Source organism: Echinops telfairi, unplaced genomic scaffold (assembly GCF_000313985.2).
Source record: "Echinops telfairi isolate 266 unplaced genomic scaffold, ASM31398v2 ScPeMD7_7424;HRSCAF=8462, whole genome shotgun sequence".
Classification (NCBI taxonomy): domain Eukaryota; kingdom Metazoa; phylum Chordata; class Mammalia; order Afrosoricida; family Tenrecidae; genus Echinops; species Echinops telfairi.
Genome location: NW_022111324.1, coordinates 47,299,350 through 47,318,001, shown reverse-complemented (window position 1 = coordinate 47,318,001; position 18,652 = coordinate 47,299,350). Strand labels below are relative to the sequence as shown.

Below are 18,652 nucleotides of genomic sequence, written 5' to 3'. Positions count from 1 at the left end.
ATCTATCATCTATCTATCTATCTATCTATCTATCTATCTATCTATCTATCTATCTATCTATCTATCATCTATCTATCTCTTCTTTGGAAAATGTGTCTTCAAGTTTTCTGCTTGTTTAAAAACCTGGGTTGCCCAAGGGTTCAAGTAGAAAGAAAATGTTTTGAAAATGATGGCAATATATGTACAGTAAATATAAGTATAGTTTGTGATAAAAGCTGTTAAGAGCCCCCCATAAAATGATGGCAATATATGTATAGTACATGTAAGCATAGATTGTGATAAGAGTTGTAAAAGCCCCCTATAAAATTATAGCAATATATGTACAGTAGATGTAAGCATAGATTGTGATAAGAGCTGTAAGAGCCCCCCTATAAAATTACGGCAATATATGTACAGTAGATGTAAGCATAGATTGTGATAAAAGCTGTTAAGAGCCCCCCCATAAAATGATGGCAATATATGTACAGTAGATGTAAGCATAGATTGTGATAAGAGCTGTAAGAGCCCCCCATAAAATGATTCAAAACCAACCAACCAAACCTGGGTTGCTTGTCTGTTTGTCGGTAAGTTGTAGGAATTCTTTGTACACAGTCTGTCAGCTATCTGGTTACCAAGTATGTTCTCTCAATCTGTGGGTCGTCTCTTTCTTTTCTTGATGAAATCATTTGATGCACGAAAGATTTTAAGTTTGATGAAGTCCAATTTATCTAACTTATCTTGTTTTACTTGTGCTCTTGGTGAGGCATCCAAGAATTCAACGTCAGCAACTAGATCCTGAGGCTAATATTTATCTTGCCTCTGTTTTCTCAAGTTAAAAAGCAATGCCTATTTGCGTTATAGTTTATAGTCTGCCCTTAGTGTGCTTTAAAAAAATATTTATGTTGCCCATACAACTTCTTGAATGTCGGACTAACAGCAAGGTGTTTAAAATGCTTTTCCCATGTGAATAGACATTGTTTTAGATTTATTTTAAGAAAACTTTCCTTACATGGAAACATTTAGTATCTTAGACCCTTTACTAACTCTTAAAAAAAATCATTAGCTTTTAAACACTGGCTCAAGATTTCAAATCTCTGTTTTGAAGAATGTTGCCTGAGGGGCTGCATTTTTTTTGCTTGGTAAAATTTTCTAGCAGAAAACTGTATGCACACATGTTACAGAGGTTTGGTTTGAGGATAGTGCAAGAGAGGTATTAACCTTCATTCTGAAATGTACACAGAAACCCAGTGTATATTGTAGCTCTATTTTCAGCCATCTTTACTGTGAAAGGCCCATGGGTCTCTGTCTTAAAGAGAAATCAGAAGACCCTGCAGCTCACAGAATTTTGAGTTCTGTGGGGCCCTGGTCTCAAAGGCTGGAATTTCAGAATGAGGCTTGGGAATTTCAGTTGTGGTCTGTAAATTCCCTCCCTTGCTCCACAGACGACAGCTTTCTCTTCCTGAAATTTTCCCCAGTGTTCCCATCCTGTCTAAGTTCAGAGTCTCACAGCAACCCAAGCTTTAAAATGTCATCTTTTGACCTCAGCAAGTTCTTCACCTTGACCTTTAAGTGTTTTGCCTTGTACTTCATTGTTGCCAATGAATGTGGATTTTTGGAACCAGAGAGCCATGACTGCTCTGCTCATGGGCAAGTCACTTTTCTTTTAGGAACCTCAGGTCTCTCATATGCACACTGGGGATAGCAACACCCACCTGTGAGGATGGTTAGAATGAAATACATAAAGTAATGAAAGTAATGGGTCTGGCACATGTTAGGTATTTTGAAGATAATGTTCATGTTTTCCTTGGTATTAGACTGGTCAGAAGAATACTGTGCTCTGATAGAGGGGAATGGTTAGAACAGTGATTCTCAACCTTCCTAATGCTGTGACCCTTTAATACAGTTCCTCATGTTGTGGTGACTCCCAACCATGTAATTATTTTTGTTGCTACTTCATAACTGTAATTTTGCTACTGTTATGAATTGGGTGACTCCTGTGAAAGGGTCATTCGACCCCCAAATGGGTCGTGACCCACAGGTTGAGAACCGCTGGGTTAGAACCTTCTGTTTGTCCCTCAGTGGAGTCTGTATTATAAAGGAGAGATGCTTTAGGCAGCAACCAGTTATACCCAGACATCAGAAGTCATACAAGCACACCACTATCACTGCAAAACTAGTTGTTAGAGAGCACCCAAAGCTAGTTTTTAAAGCACACCCTAATTAGGACTTGTGAGGAAAGGGAATATAGGCTACAGTGGAATTTTAATTTTATAGTGAGTTGCAGCCTCCAAATTAATCTTGCACACCTCTCTCTCTATCAAATTCTAAAGTTATATGCAACATAATGGAACATGGGTAACTGCCATCGAGCTGATTCTGATTCACGGAGGCCCTAGAATAGGGTTTCCGACGGTGTACGTCTTTACTGGTGTAACCAGTCTCTGGTCGCTCCCGAGTTGGTGAATTTGAAGTGCTGACCTTTTGGCTAGCAGCTCAATGCTTATCTGCCAATAGGGCTCCATTGAAACAGGAATGGTACATGAAAACCAATGTTCTCTACAGTATAGTCCCTACATAGGCCCTATGACAGTGGATGCTGGTTCCTGGAAGCTGACGCAACTGTCGGAATCCACAGTAAGTGACCACTAAAACTGGGAAGAAGTTTCTTATTAAAGCCATCCGAGTTTTAGTTTCCTGTAATCCAGTGGCCCTCAAATTATCTCCCGCTGTGACCTCTGTCTCAGAGGCCGGTGGGAAGGAGGGGGGAAGTGTCAAGTAAGGGGTGAAGGTGGAAAGGGTAAACGGCAGCTTTTAGGACTGAGATAAGAAGACAGTAATACCTAACTTTAAAGAAGAAAGAATGGGCTCAAACAGGAAGGGGAAATGGGGACAGCTCCTAAGCAGACAGTCGCTGGTTGCTTCCCATGTGTTTGTCCTGCATTAACCCAGGCCTCTTTCCACCAAGAGACTGAGTTCTATCAAACTTTTATAAGAGGGGAGGAGGCAAGGGGGAACACTAACTGAAGTAGAGGTGTTTGTTCAGTGCGGTGGGTTTTGATTGGTAAACACCAAAAATCCCCAACTGCTGTTGCGGCTCCTTGGAAAGGTACCAAACAAAGCCAGGTGTGGAAGAAACTGCTGGAACTCAATGACAGTGACATACATTGGATCCTTTTAGGAACCTCTCACAGGAAGACCTGATGAAGGAAACAGCTTCACAACAAAAATCATTTTTGTATTTTGGTAAGGGCACACAGCTACATGCCATATACCAAACCCACTTCATGGCGATCTGCACTGTGAGGCGAGCACTGGGAGCAGACATAGAGCAATCCAGGAGAAAGAGAACAGTCTTTTCAGATGGCCTGCGGACTTTCTCCCCACAGCTTCCCAAATAGGGAAGCTCTGCCCTTCCCTCTTCTTTCTCTGAGTCCGTTCCCCATGAAGAAACTGCTGCCTTGCCCACTACCTAATATGCCCATCAGGGCTTCTCTTCGCCAGCTATTGGTAGCAGGTCTTGGTTCGGAGGAAGACCCTAAATTAGAGTAAATGCCCATATGTAAATTACTCCCCGGGAGACAGTCACTAGAGGAGACGGAGAAAGTCCCCACTGGGTCTGCCTGGGGCATGACAAACAAACCATGCAGCTGGTTGCCGCTGGTTAGGAATGATTTCTTTGCTCATGAAATGTACCGGTTCCTAAGGAGTCAAATGCTAAGTGCGCATCATTTCTTACTCATTGTCCTCCCCTCTTTATTGCTCATAGGCACGCAAAACAGGCAGAGGCACGGCCTCTCCCAAAAACATGCATGCACCAACACTGACACAGAACCTGCACACACATAATTAAAGTTTAATGTACATAGTTTCCTGTCCCTTTGGGAGCTTTTCACTTGAAACACACGAATGACCCATAAAACACAGGAAAGGCAGCAGCTAAACAGAGCCAGAGAAGTTAGAAAAGGACCCACAAAGCTTGCTGTCAAACAATTTACAGCTTGATAGTTAAAAGCTAAAAGACAGAAATCGCAACTTGACATATTTATGTCTGCTTTCACTTAAGACCACATTAAGTATTATGAACCATAACCTTTTGTAGAGAAGCTAAGAGTCCTGACTCACAAATTTTTTTTGCCCCTATTGAATCCCATATGCTTTGAAAATGCCTTTGCTCTAAACTTTCTCTCTGACAGACTACGAACAAATGCAAATAAAAAGTGCTGCTTACTCGGAATGTCTTGGCAGTCGGGGAAGGAGATGCTGGGGGAGAATCAGACTGAGATTTCCTATTCCGAGTGAATTCTTTACTTCGGGTATAGAAAGAGGACATGGTTCCTCAGGATGTGGGTGGACACTCAACCCCTGGATTCTTCACACAAAGCTGGGGAATTGCCCCTGGAGCACCCTCACGGAATCTTTCCTTTTGCGTTGATGCAAGATGACTTTGGATAGAACTAAATAAAGGATAAAAGCCGCCCTGCAAATTATAGTCTTGCGCGCTGAGCCAGTCCACAGCTAAGCAGACCCTGAGAGGCGTGTTCCATCCATATTCTCAAGTCCGCTCCCACCACAGTGCTCAGGACTGATAGCTGAAAGCAGAGGGTGCAGTGCTGAACCACACCTGGTATGCCTTGGTTGGCTCCTTGATTCCCCAAAGGACCCTTTGTATTGAGGCTTGTTCCCCAGTAAAACCTGAGTGCAGGCTCCTGATGACACCAGATTCAATAGCAGAGGAAAGGCGACCTTGGATCTTGCTGGAGACGAGCCTGGAAGTAACGGCGGCCACTTTATCCAGAGGGAAGGAAGACAAATCCTCTGGCATGCATGCTGTCTTCCCCTGAACTTGACTCCACAGGGCTTTAGGGGTTTGGAAGTGCTGTGGTAAACTCAGGTTAAACAACTTGAAAAAAAAAACAAAACAAAAAACCCCAACAAACCCCCGCAAAAAAATTAAATAAAAAAAAATAAAACAACAAAAAATATACTTATATAAATAAGGAACTAAGCATTTACGTGAAGGAAGCAGTCAGAGGAGGTCAAGTTTCCCTCAGCCGTCCAGCCGAAGCTGCTGTTACATATAAACACTCACAGTCATACACACATCTTTTCCCCTCCCCTCTTCTATTTTCTGACATTCCAAATCCCTATTCGCTCAGCGAGGAATGCTGGAGAGGAGCCAAGGGCAAAGATTCACTTTCAACTCAGGATTCGGGTTGCCACTTGTAGAAGGAAAAGAAAGCCTGCCAGCTTCTAGGAATGAAAGGAGGCTCTTTGGGGGCATAATCAGGGGCAAAACCCACCAACCCTTATGGAGCCTACTCTCTCGGAGGCAGCAGCGGGCTCAAAGGCAGATTTCTCTGAACACTTCCCTAAGTACGAGAAGGATTTTTCAACTACAGGATCGGACTGCTTAAGTAACACAGCCCAGACACGCACATCAGTCAAAGCACCTCAAGGCCCCTTATGCTCAAGTTTAATGACACGTCATTCCTCTGCACCACGAAGAAACCTAGCAAACTAAAATTTTGGCCTGCATGCAAAGGATGTTCTTTACACACAAAAAGCCTTAAGAGAGGGGCTCGGAGTCTGAAGCTTACTGGCATCTTCCACATGCCACAATCAGAGAACTGGGGGTAGGGTGGGGGGAAGAGTGCAGGTGAGGAGAGTAAAAGAAGGGTCAGAGAGGAAGAGAAAAAACACAATAGTGAAACTACAGGACTCGGGGAAAACGAAGAGTTAAAAGAAAGACATTTCTTTCCTTGGTGTTGAAAGATCTTGGATTTGGCCTTGGAGAAACACCTCTCAAATGCAATCTTTTGCACTCTGTTGTCATCACTACACGATCCAGCATTTCTGTGCCAAAGATGAAATGCTCCCTCAGCCAAGGGGTTTATCCCAAAGTAACAACTCACTTCTCTCTAGGCTCCTGGGAGCGCTGCAGCCTCCTCCTTTTCCACATTAACATTTGTGCCTTTTTCCCAAGGTGCCATTCTTTCTCATCTAATTGTCCTGATCCCTTCTGTATTCCCAGCAACAGTCTTGTGGGAGTTTAATCTAGGGAAGCAATCAACTACTTGGGGGCAGGGGGAACTTCTGGTCTGAGGAATACAGGTCGGAAAGAGTTTAGCGAGGCCCTGATTCATTCTCATGGAGACTGATCCATTCTACCACAAACCAGAACTATACTGCGTTTCAAAAGCCAATTACCTTAGGGACTGAGATCTCTGAACCTCACATTTGTGGGTCCTGCTTACATTGTTCATCTCATCTGGTAAGAGCCTGTCTTTCTTCAGGACAGTGCTGAATTAAGAAAATAAATATGATGCAAACCTCAACAGCACACTCCCAAAGCAAGCATGACTGGTCAGGGATAAGGATACTTTTTCAGCATGGACAAGGTTTTACCAGGTTGCGGCATTTCTTAAAGGGATGGCGGTTTTGATCAGCCAGTTCCTGGCCAATACAGCTTGTGTGCAGCTGTTACTGGACTGTCAGGAGTGGTGTGCATGCGGCTCTGATACTGAACAACTTTTAACAGAGCTTCCAGACTCCGACAACCTGGAAAGAAAATCCTGGTGAATCATTTCTGAAAATCAGCCAGTGAAAATTCTATGGACAGTGACGTCTGACCTGCATGTTATCCTGGGGTGCATGGTTGCCACGAGGTGGAGGCTGACTTGAAAGCAGTCACCATCATCTCATAGCCGAAAGCTCGGTTCTGGAAGATGGGTGAGTGACTTGGTAAGACACACCGTAAGAGAAGAGCAAAATACAACTGAGAAGGCAGTAGATCCACCAATTCCAATCCCTCAAGAAGACTCGGGGTATTTGAGGTACTCAACGGAATATGAGCAGAGATAAGCTCTCCAGCAAGCGGAATTTAATTTCTTTCATTCATTTAAGTTTCTCTTCAACCCAGCCCTTTCTGATGCAAAAGACAAGAAGGCCCCAGAGAAAGTGAAAGCAGGGCTTCAAACGGCTTTGTTCAGGTTTGCCCTGCTGCTCAGAAGCTGCAGTTCCACACAGCTATATGGAATCTACATTTTAACAAGCTCTTATGTATGTGTAAGAATCACCTGGGATCTAAAGACTCAGGTTGTGTGACAGGTGGTAGGTTTTTGTGCGCACTTGGCTGGGATTCACAGTGATTTTGCAGTGAAACTCTTGCAGTTAAAACCTACTCCTCCTATGTGATCTAACACAAGGTAATTGTCTCCATATTGGAATCTGCCATAATCAGTTCTAAGAAGTTTAGGGTGGGTCAAAACACCCTTACTCAGATAATAGTCCTGATGGAATCAACTAAAAAGACATTTCCTTGGGATTGTGGTCTGCTTCCAATATAAGGGATGCTGTGGAAAATCTTGCTTGCTTTCTATTAGGTCTGGAATTTGCAACTGGCTCATCGACCCCTGGTTCCTTGGGCTTGGGCCAATGGCCTTATCACATTACCTGCTACTCCTGGGAATTGTCAGTGGCCTATTGATCTTGGATTCATTCTGGGGCCATCAATTTTGGCCTCATCAGCCCGCACAAATGCGCAAGTCAGGGCACACCTCCAGCCTAACATCTGACCTATACACTTGGAACCTACCCAGACTTGGACGTGACCATTACTCCAACAGTGCGAGTCATTTTCTTGATATAAATTTCTCTATACATATATATGGAGTCCTGGTGGTTTAGTGGTTATGTGTTGGGCTGTTAATGGAAAGGTCAGCATTTCAAAACCACCAGCCACTCTGTGGGAGAAAGATGAGGTTTTCTTTTCTTTCTGTTTAAGGTGAAACTTTTCCATTCTTGTAAAGAATTAGTCTTAGAAACTCACAGGGGTAAGTCTACCCGGTCCTACAGGGTAGCTATGAGTCAGAATTCACTCCCCCCCCCCGCCCCACACAGATAATCTAGTCCAGTTTCTTTATTGTATAAGTCGGGGGGAAAGGAATACTCTTAGTTCCAAAGCCAAAAGAGAAATTAAAGCAGGACAGGGAGTGGAATGATTTCTAAGGACACAGACAATCAGGCTTGCTTCAGAATATAAGTATATGGAATAATTTAGTTCCGAGATAACTAAAAGCACATTAAGGGCTGTTTAATAATGTTTTCTTCTACTTATTTTATATAAAAGAATCTTTCCAGGATATAAAGTTGAGTATCTCTTTCTTCTTGTTTCCTACAACTATGTATTTCTCTCTTTGTCTTTTAATTAATTGGGATTACTACTTATCAGAATTGACAGTCTATGGCAGTGAGTTTGGTTTTGAGTTTTTATACATATATATAAGCTTCACTGGTTGTGTTTCTCTGGAGAATTCAGTCTACGATATCTGGGGGCTCTGATTCAGTAATAATTGGGGTGACAATGCAATTCTCAGCAGAGGGTCAAACCAGAAAGATTTTCTCAAAGTCCTACACAAAGATATCCTCTCCAATCCAGTGAAAACAAGAACTGCCTGGAAATGCCTTTGGTTATTGTTCTGTGTCTTTAAGTTATAAAAAGAATCGAGCTCCAGGTGGCACACATTTCCAGTTCTTTCCCAAATTAGGGATACAGAAACTAAACCTTTGATACTTTTTTTTCACATGAACCTACCATAAATGAGAACATTCTTGGCTGGGGCACACACCTTACCCTTTACAAGGTTGCCTAATCAGACAAGCTTTCTGCTCCAAGCACCATTAGCCTGGGGAGCTACATGAAGAGTCAGAATCATTCCTTTCTTGCTTCCCCAGGAGGGGACTCTCCAATTGATGATCCAGCCTGCTCTTTCTTAGCACTGACTGAGCATTTCAAATAGCTACTGACTTCATTCATTTCTAGTGAGCAAATTAAACTGTCGGGCTCGTCTGTCATAGCTCATCCAGGTGAGCGAGAGGGAAGGACAACAGCGACCCACTCAGGGAATTAGTTACAGCAAGTGAATCTGGGTTTCACTTAGTTCAATAAAGACTCCAACAAATATAAGAAGTTCCAAATAAAGTGACTAGGTGTGTCTGTCTTTAAGATGGCACACGTCAAAATGTGTGAGCATGCCAATAACATGTCTCATGATCTGAATCCTGAACACTGACTCACACAGACTCAACTCTCCCAAACTTAGTGGAAGAAAAATATGAACACATAAGTAATTTCTTATTTATTTATTTGGAACACTTAAGTAATTTCTAACTTTCCTTATTATTATTAATTTAGGACGATTAAATATCCTCTAAAAAATCATTTTATTGGGGGCTCATACAACTCTTATCACAATCCATACATACATCCATGTGTCAAGCACATTTGTACATTTGTTGCCATCATCATTTTCAAAACATTTTTTTTCTACTTGAGCCCTTGGAATCAGCTCCTCACTTTTCCCCCTCACGACCTGCACCCCCTCTCACTAGTCCTTGATAATTTATAAATTACGATCATTTTGTCATGTCTTACACTCCCTTCACCCACTTTTCTGTTGTCCACCCTCCCAGGGAGGGGGCTATATGTAGATCCTTGTGATCGGTTCCTCCTTTCTACTCCACCTTCTTCTTCCCCTCCTGGTATCACTATTCGCATTATTGGTCCTGAGGGGTTTATCTGGATTCCCTATGTTTCCAGTTCTGATCTGCACCAGTGGACATCCTCTGGTCTAGCCGGATTTGTAAGGTAGAATTGGGATCATGAAAGTGGGTGGGGTGAAGCATTAAAGAACTAGAGGAAAGTTGTATGTTTCATTGTTGCTATACTGCACCTGACTGGCTCGTCTCCTCTCCCCACCCCCTGACCCTTCTATAAGGGGATGTCCAGTTGCCTATAGGTGACCTTTGGGTCTCCAATCCATACACCCCCTCCCCTCCTTCACAATGATACGATTTTTTGTTCTTTGATGCATGATACCTGATCATCTTGTGATCACACAGGTTGATGTGCTTCTTCCATGTGGGCTTTGTTGCTTCTCAGTTAGATGGCCACTTGTTTATCTTCAAGCCTTTAAGATCCCAGACACTATACCTTTTGATAGCCAGGCACCAGCCGCTTTCGTCACCACATTTGCTTATGCACCCATTTTCTCTTCGGTGATCGTGTGGGGAAGGTGAGCATCATGAAATGCCAGTTTAACAGAACAAAGTATTCTTGCATTGAGGGAGTACTTGAGTAGAGGCCCAATGTCCACCAGCTACCTTAATACTAAACTTATAAATATAGGTACATAAATCTATTTCCCCATCATCATACATAAATATATTTATATATGCCTGTATTTAGACCTCTATAAATGTCCTTTGCCTCCTAGTTCTTTCCTCTATTTTCTTTTATTTTCCTCTTGTCCCACTATCATGCTCGGCCTTCATTTGCATTTCAGTAATTCCTCTCGGTTACATTGCCCTTGATCAAGCCCTAACAGGCCTTCTACACCCTCCTCGCATCGATTTTAGATCACTTGTTGTTCCCTTGTCCCTGGATTTGTTAACACCCACTTCCTTTCTCCAACTTCCCCTCTCCCATGTCCCCCCAGCGGGTCCCGTTGTTTTCTCCTCCAGATTGTTTATCCCACCTATCTTATCTAGATAGACCTACAGAGATAATAATATGCACAAAAAACAAGCCAGAGCAAAACAAGGCAACAAAAGAAAACAGCAACAACAACAAAAAAACCAATGACCAAAAAAAAAAAAAAGTCTGCAAATAGTTCCGGGTCTGTTTGTTGGCCTTTAGGAGTGTTTTCCAGACTAGTGTGATGGGGTGCCACACCCTGGCCCCAAAGTCTATTTTTGGTATTCCCTTGGGACTCCCTTGCTCTGCTCCCCTTGCTGTTCTGTTGCATGCCCTTAGTGTTTTGCCTCGGTGTGGTGTGGTCAATTCAGGCAAAAATGCACAAAGATTGGGCATAATTCCTGAACTGTGACTCCAGTGTTGTCCCCTGTAGGGATATGGGTCAGTGAGGGATGTCGTGTCTCATAGTGGGGCTGGTAAATGTCATGTCTTAAGAGTAAGTTCTGAGAACATTACAAAAAGTCAGTTATTAAGCCCATTTGGGATTTGAGGGACAAACGGGACAAGCTGGTGGTTGATAAAATTCACAGAATGGGCCCCGGTGTCAGCTTCAGCCACTCTGCAGTTCCCAGCACCCAGCACCCTGCACAGCCTGGTCTACAGTCTGAATGGGGAGCCCGCCATGTCACGGAAGGGCTTTCACTAGAGGCAAGGACAGCCCTTACTAGTATCTAAAAATCCCCAACAAAACATGTTTTGAATTTCAACTCACTTTTTTCAAGGAAAACAAGGTCTCCCTACCCCTCAAACAAATGGACAATTCCTGGCCAACCATGTGCATCATCGCCATCTGAAGGAGGACGCGGTGGTAATTTTCTCTGCTTTCGTGATTTGCAAGTATCTTACATTTTGGGCATCCAACATAATACAATTACCAAGTTCACAGGAAAAACAAGACAAAAAAATAAAATACCCAAAGGCCTTTTTGTATTTTTGCTTACTGTATTTATCATTCAGTCTGCAGAAGGGCCTCTGTTAATTTACCTAAGACAGCTCACAATGATAAACAAACAGAAAAACAAAAACATCATCTATAAAGATTTTGAGTAGTGCTGGATGGAAGACTCTGAAGGAGAATGCAAAAACAAAGGGGACAGTGGTAGTCAAATGAGAAAAGATATCGTTAGCTTTTTGGTTCAGAGCCAAACTGTTGTTTTTTAATTCCTGTGGGTAGAGTCTACAAATATAAATGTGTGGGTTGGAAGGGGAGTGTTATATCTGCAAAACTATATATCAGCTATCAACAACTGCTAAAAATAATCTTCAGATCTCTATTAGTTTGTAAACCTACAGAGGCTTTATTTGATTTATGGTACCAGTCATGAAAAATCTTAATTACTTATAATTGGTTACTTAAAAAAGCCAAAGTTAAATAAGAGTACCTTCACAATCTTATATCCTGTATCTACACCAATGGAGGAGCTTCAAGGACACTGTGGGAAAAGCTCTGGGCTGCTAACTGCAAGGGCAGTGTTTCAATGTCTACGGGCGAAAGATGTAATCCTATTTAGGATCATGATGACGAAAGATGTAATCCTATTTAGGATCATGATGACGTAGAATCAACTTGATGGCCATTGGTTTCAATTTTTGGATGTGCTGTTAGGTGCCATTGACTCAGTTCTGACCCCTAGTGACCCCACGCACAACAGAACAAAACAATGCCTGGTCCTGGGCAACCCTCACAATTGTGTCTACGCTTGAGCCCACTGTTGCAGCCACTACGCCAACCCATCTCTCTGAGGGCCTTCCCCTCCTTCACTGACCCTCTGCTTTACCAAGCATTCTCCAGGGATTGGTCTAGCCCAGTGGCTCTCAACCTTCCTGATGCCTTGACCCTTTAACACAGTTCCTCATGTGGTGACCCCCCCAACCATAACATTATTTTTGTTGCTACTTCATCACTGTAATTTTGCTAATGTTATGAATCGGGCAACCCCTGTGAAAGGGTCGTTCGACCCCCAAAGAGGTCGCAACCCGCAGGTTGAGAACTGCTTGTCTGTCCTGACAACATGTCCAAAGTACATGAGCTGAAGCCTCACCATCCTTGCATCTAAGGAGCACACCGGCTGTACTTCTTCCAAGACAGATGTGTTTGTCCTTTTAGCAGTCCATGGTAGTTTCTATATTCTTCACCAGCACCACAATTTAAAGCCATCAATTCTTCATTGGCCTTCCTTATTGAATGTCCAACTTTCACAGGCAATTGAAAATACCATGGCTTGGGTCAGGAGCACCTTAGTCCTCAATGTAACATCCTTGCTTTGCAATACTATAAAGTGGTCTTATAAAACAGATTTACCCAATGCAACATGCCTTTTGATCTCTTAACTGCTGCTTCCATGAGCATTGATTGTGGATCCAAGCAAGACAAAAATCTTTGACAACTTCAATCTTTTCTCCATGTATCATGATATTACCTATTGGTCCAATTGTAAGGATTTTGGTCTTTGAGTTATAATCCAAACTGAAGGCTGCAATCCTTGATCTTCTTAAGCAAGTGCTTCAAATCTTCCTGATTCAGCAAGCAAGGTTGTGTCATCTGCATATTGCAGGTTGTTAATAAGCCTTTCTCCAATCCCGGCATTCTTCTCCATATTCAGCTTTTCTGATGGTTTGCTCAGCACATAGATTGAATACATATGGTGAGAGGATACAAGCCTGACTCATACCTTTCCTGATTTTAAGCCCCACAGTATGTCCTTGTTCTCATTTGGATTTAGATACCTTTAAAATTCTTTTATTTTAAAATAGAATAAAATTCTGAAGTGCTCCTGATGAAATGGATCAGAAAAGACCCTATCTGTTAGCACTTGTTCATGCTTAACCATGGTGCCAATAGGGATAATTTTCTCTGTGCAGAATACTACTTACACCTGTTGCCATTAAGTAGATTCATATTAAAGTGACCTCATAGGGCAGAGTTGAACTTCTCCAAGACTTCACAAAAGCAGACCGCCACATCTTTCTCCCATACATCGGCTGGTGGGTCTGAACCACCAACCAACCTTATTGTTAGCAGTCAAGTGCTTTAGCCATCATGCCACCAAAGCCCCACTGGTACTACTCAATTCCAATTCAGAAGTCAATTCAGACAAGCTTTCCAAGGCTGTCAACTTTACAGGAGCAGATAGCCTCATCTTTCTCCCTAGAAGCGGCTGGCAGACTTGAACCATTGATGAAGTAGTCCAGCACTTACCCGATGCAGTGCCACCAGGACTCCTTACAAGTACTACTAGGACTATATAAAATTTTTACAGACATGAGTCTCATCTTCAAAGAGAGTGCAATATATTGTGAGGTATATTAAACTGTAAAGCAAGGTCTCCATTTCTGCTAAAGGCAATCATCAAACCTTTCTCTCAATTTCTTAACAAAAAAGCTGTTTTTAAAGACATGATCTCCCTCACTAAACCATGGCGCTGTGGGGGGCAGCACTGGAGAGACAGTGTGGGAATAGTGCACGGGCTGGCCCCATCACGCTGGGGCAGGCACTGAGAGCATGCAGCAGAGTAGCAGGGGGAGCAGAGTGATGAAATCCCTGGGGAATACCAAAAATAGACTTTGTTGACAGAGTGTGGCACCCCATCAGACTCGACTGGAAAACACTCGTAAAGGCCAACAAACAGACCTTGAACTATTTATCGGCTTTTTGTCAGTGGCTTTCTTTCTGTTATTATTATTTTGTTTTTTTGTTGTTATTGTTTTGTTGGTTTTGACTTTGTTGTTTTATTTGGCTTTGCCTGGTTTTTGCACTTATTAATGTATCTGCATGTTTATATAGATAAGATAGGTGGGATAAATAATTCAGAGATGAAAAGAACGATACCAATGGTTCTGGGGGGATACGGGTGAAGGGGAGGTGGGAGTAAGAAATGGGGGGGGTACCAATTCAGGGACAAGGGAACAACAGTTAACTAAAATCAATGGAAGGAAGGTCGTAAGATGCCTAGTGGGGCTTAATCAAGGGCAATGTAGCAGCGAGGAATTACTAAACCTGAATGAAGACCAAAAATGATGGTGGGACAAGAGGAAAGTAAAAATAAATGGAGGAAATAACTAGGAGGTAAAGGACATTTATAGAGGTCTAAATGCAGGCATGTACATATATATAAATATATATATAACAAGAGGGGAATAGAACTATGTACTCATTTCTATATGATAAGAATTAAAGTTGCAGATGGACTTTGCGGCTCAACTCAAGTATTCCCTCAACATAAGAACACTTTGTTCTAACAATCTGGCATTCTGTGATGCTCACCTTCCTGACATGATCGCTGAAGACAAAGTGGGTGCATAAGCAAATGTGGTAAAGAAAGCTGATGGTGCCCAGCTATCAAAAGATATAGCATCTGGGGTGTTAAAGGCTTGAAGATAAACAAGTGGTCATCTAGCTCAGAAGCAACAAAGCCCACATGGAAGAAGTGCACCAGCCTGTGTGGTCAGGAGGTGTTGATGGAATCAGGTATCAGGCATCTAAGACCCAGAACAAAATCATACCCAATGTGAATGGTGGTGGTGGTGGTGGTGGGGATGGAGTGGAGACCCAATGCCCATCTGTAGACAATTGGATATCCCCTCACAGAGGGGTCACAGGGAAGCGATGAACCAGTCAGGGTGCAGTATAGCACCACTGAAACACACAACTTTCCTCTAGTTCTTTGGTACTTCCTTTACCCCACTGTCATGACCTCAATTCTACCTTACAAATCGGATTAGACCAGAGCAGGCACATTGCTATAGATAAAGAGTCGAAACACAAGGAATCCAGGATAGAAAACCTCATCAGGGTTAACAATGAGAGTAGAGATACCAGGAGGATTAGGGGAGGGTGGGGGGAGAAAGGGGCAATTGATCTTAAGGATCAACCTAGAACCCCATTCCAGGGGGATGAATAATGGAAAAGTGGGTGAGGGGTGATGGAAGACGATGTTAAATATGGAAATAATAATATGTAACTTATCAAAGGTTCGTAAGGGAGAACGGGCAGGGGAGGGAGGGGGAAGAAATGGGGAGCTGATATCAGGGGCTCTAGTGGGAAGAGAATGCTTTGAAAATGATGATGGCAGCATATGTGCAAATGTGCTTGACACACTGGATGAATGTATGGATTGTGATGAGATGTAACCGCCCCCAATAAAAGTATTAAAAAAAAAAGACGTGATCAGCAGCATATAGCCAAGTTAGAGTTGTTGCCCTTCATAGTGCTTTATTCACTGTTCCACGAAGTTCTACTGCTCTTTCTCAGTATGAGGTGCCTACAGGGTGGTCTTGTGAAGAAGGAGCATCTCAGGGACCCACAGGAGCAGCTCTGACCTACAGGTTGCTGTGAGTCGGAACTGACTAGATGACAGTCATTGTGTGATGTGAAAATGCCTTCTGTCTTCAGAAGTAGAGAAGGTGAATGATCACTCACTCAGTGATGCCCGAGTGATGGGGATTGTATCCCAGAAAGAATCTCGCACCCCCAGTCTCCTAAAACAAACACCCCAGAGTGAAGAGTCAGCCTGGATTCAACATATTGGGAAATGCAGAGCAGAAGCCATTTGATTCTTTCAATGTAATAAAAAGGCTTTTGACGTGTGTTCTTTATGAAAAGGCAATAAAAGCTAAAACTCAGCCCAACAACATGCACCCACTGAAAAAGGCTTGTGCTCCTGTGTGTTCTGGTGGGTGATGGGGAGGGGCAGTGCCATTTTGAAGCCCAAGTTAGCAACAGAAACCACTTTGAAAACCCTGTCTGAGAAATGGTTCAGAGTTTTGCAATTAAATTTAAATTTAGCAATGGCTAAAAAAAGCAAACACAAGGTGGAAGGCTAAGTCTTTTTCACGTGACTAACGTAAAAATCCAGCTCCCCCACCCCTCCCTTTTCTTTATAGGCCACACAAGATAGCAACCACAGTGAGGTCAGAAGGCGTAGTAGTAGAATCTTAGCTGAAGCTGTCAAGGGTGGGAGGTGGGGGTGAGGGCAGTGCTGCCCACTGGGACATTTAGAAATACACGGGGAATCTCCTTCCCATGGTGATAGGAGGGTGCTACCAGGATTTAGAAGGTCAGGGTCAGGGATGCTGAATGCTCTGTTATGTTGATATTGTTCTACATAATGAAGTTACCCTGCCAAGAATTATCCTGCCAAGTGCCCTAAGGAGAAAAGCCAGCTTGAACTAATTAGAAGCACAAACCAAGAACATGATATGTATATATGTAATATGCATGTATATATCACATACATATTTTTAAAAGTTAAACACAACCAAAGGAAATGTAGCTGCTTGAACACTCGATGTCTGCACTGCCATAGAGTCAACTCTGCACCTGGTACCCCGGAGAACTAACTTAAAAGCACAGGACTGATTTGAAAATGTCTGTTAAAGCTATAAAGATTCCATCAATTTAGCAGTGAGATAAAATTGTGACATTAACTTCACAGGTACACAGTAAAACTCATCAAATAATACACATTAAACAGAAACCACTTACTGTATATAAATTATAGCTAAAAAAAGGTTGTTTTCAAAAATTGGGGAGATGTAGGAAAAAACTGGGGAGAAATATGCTGAATAAAATGACAGAAGTTTTATTTAATGATGTTTTGGAGCAACTTTTAAAATTAAGTCCACAAAGAGCTACATTCTGAATGGGATTCAGACTGTACTTCTAATCTGTATGTTGGGCAAAACCTACTATGAGTTGGTGGCAATACACCTAAAATTCTCATGCAAAATACCTGAAAAATGAACTTCTTGAAGATGAAATCTAAAACCCAAGACTCAAAGAAGAAACTAGTTTGACAAGACTAACAGCCCATGTGAATCATGACCTTTTTAATCTTAGAAAAGAAGAACTAGATGGTGCCTGGTTACCCGATAGACTGTGCTGACCAAGGATCCAGTGGAAGGTCCTAGATAGAATGGAAAGTGTAGAACAGAGTTCCAATTCCTAAATATGGTAGACGACTGTTACAAAATCCCCCATTTGAATTGGAAACTAAAGCTATTTCTAGAGGTTACCTTTCAGCCAAATAATAGCTTGGCTTAAAACACCCAAGAATAAAGTGTCCCTAAAACAACCAACTGCAGGAGACCAAGTGACCAAGGTTTATTGGAAAGCAAAGGTGAGAAGCAAGGGAGCTGAGGGGTGGGGGTGGGGGCTAGATCAAGGGTAACAGAATGAAAATGAGGCTGTTGACCGATTTTGAAAGTTGAAACCAGTGACATGAAACAAATTGCACAGAAATTTTTAAATGGGAAACCAATTTGCTACGTAAACTTTCACCTAAAACAAACAAAAGATTAAAGTTGCAATTTACTGTTACAAGGTTTCAGAACCATCACAAAATTGTCAGTAGTAGAAGTTTCCTAAAGTCTACAAGTTCTATCTTTTAAAATGCCATCAAATTGATTTTTATATTTGGATACTTTTCTTTAAACTATAAATTTGGCTAAAGGCTCCATCAGGTGGTCAAGAAAAGAATATTTATTTTCAATTAGCAGTAATTGCGGAATTTAAGGGACAGGGAAGGTTTTTACAAAGAAAAGTTCATCTGGAAGTTCCATTTCTTCAACTAGTCCTAATTGTGAACTTATTATGTCAGGCTGTAGAGGCTCAAATGAACTTCTCTTTACATATGTGGGTAGACTTCTTCAAAAGTACTGAGGGAGAAAGGTCCGGCAACCTACTTAAGATAAACCAGTCATTGAAAACCTTTGGGAGACAGAAAAAAAGGAACAAGGAAACTCCCAGGGGGTGGACATCCCCTGGCACACTTAGGGGCACCGTGCATCTAACCAGACTCAGCAGCAACTGGTTATGTGCCTCTCTGTAGGCTCTATCTCCATGCTCAGCGAGAAATCGTGCAAACAGAGCAAGAGGAAAAAGGCACCGCACTTCTACGTTCGTTTCTAATCTCATCACTTCCTTTATGTTCCAATTATTTTCTATTGTGCCAAATGACTCCTCCACACACCATCCAACTTCTCCTTTGTCTGCCTATCGCATTTCCATGGGACAGGTGAGGCTTAAGCTTGGGTTCTGGTTGAGAAACATGGCTCCAACTTTGAAGATGACGTACGTTTTCTCCCAGTGGCCAAGATACAGGATCTTTCAAAAGAAGCCACAGCAGCAGCCAATCATGA

The 18,652-nt window shown here is 42.4% G+C and overlaps 1 protein-coding gene across 4 annotated transcripts in view; it reads right to left on the bottom strand.

Annotated features, from left to right (window-relative positions):
- The window catches only part of PPP1R12B (protein phosphatase 1 regulatory subunit 12B), a 274,039-nt gene that overhangs the window by 44,520 nt on the left and 210,867 nt on the right, over positions 1 to 18,652 (bottom strand). Inside the window, exon 1 of one of the 4 annotated variants that reach the window (XM_004699810.2) lies at positions 4,208 to 4,970. The exons of the other annotated variants lie outside the window; for them this stretch is intronic. Within the exon in view, the coding sequence (XP_004699867.1) occupies positions 4,208 to 4,309 (102 nt within the window). The 5' untranslated portion in view covers positions 4,310 to 4,970. Of the gene's footprint in view, positions 1 to 4,207; positions 4,971 to 18,652 lie in introns of those variants that run through there. 4 annotated transcript variants of the gene reach the window in all.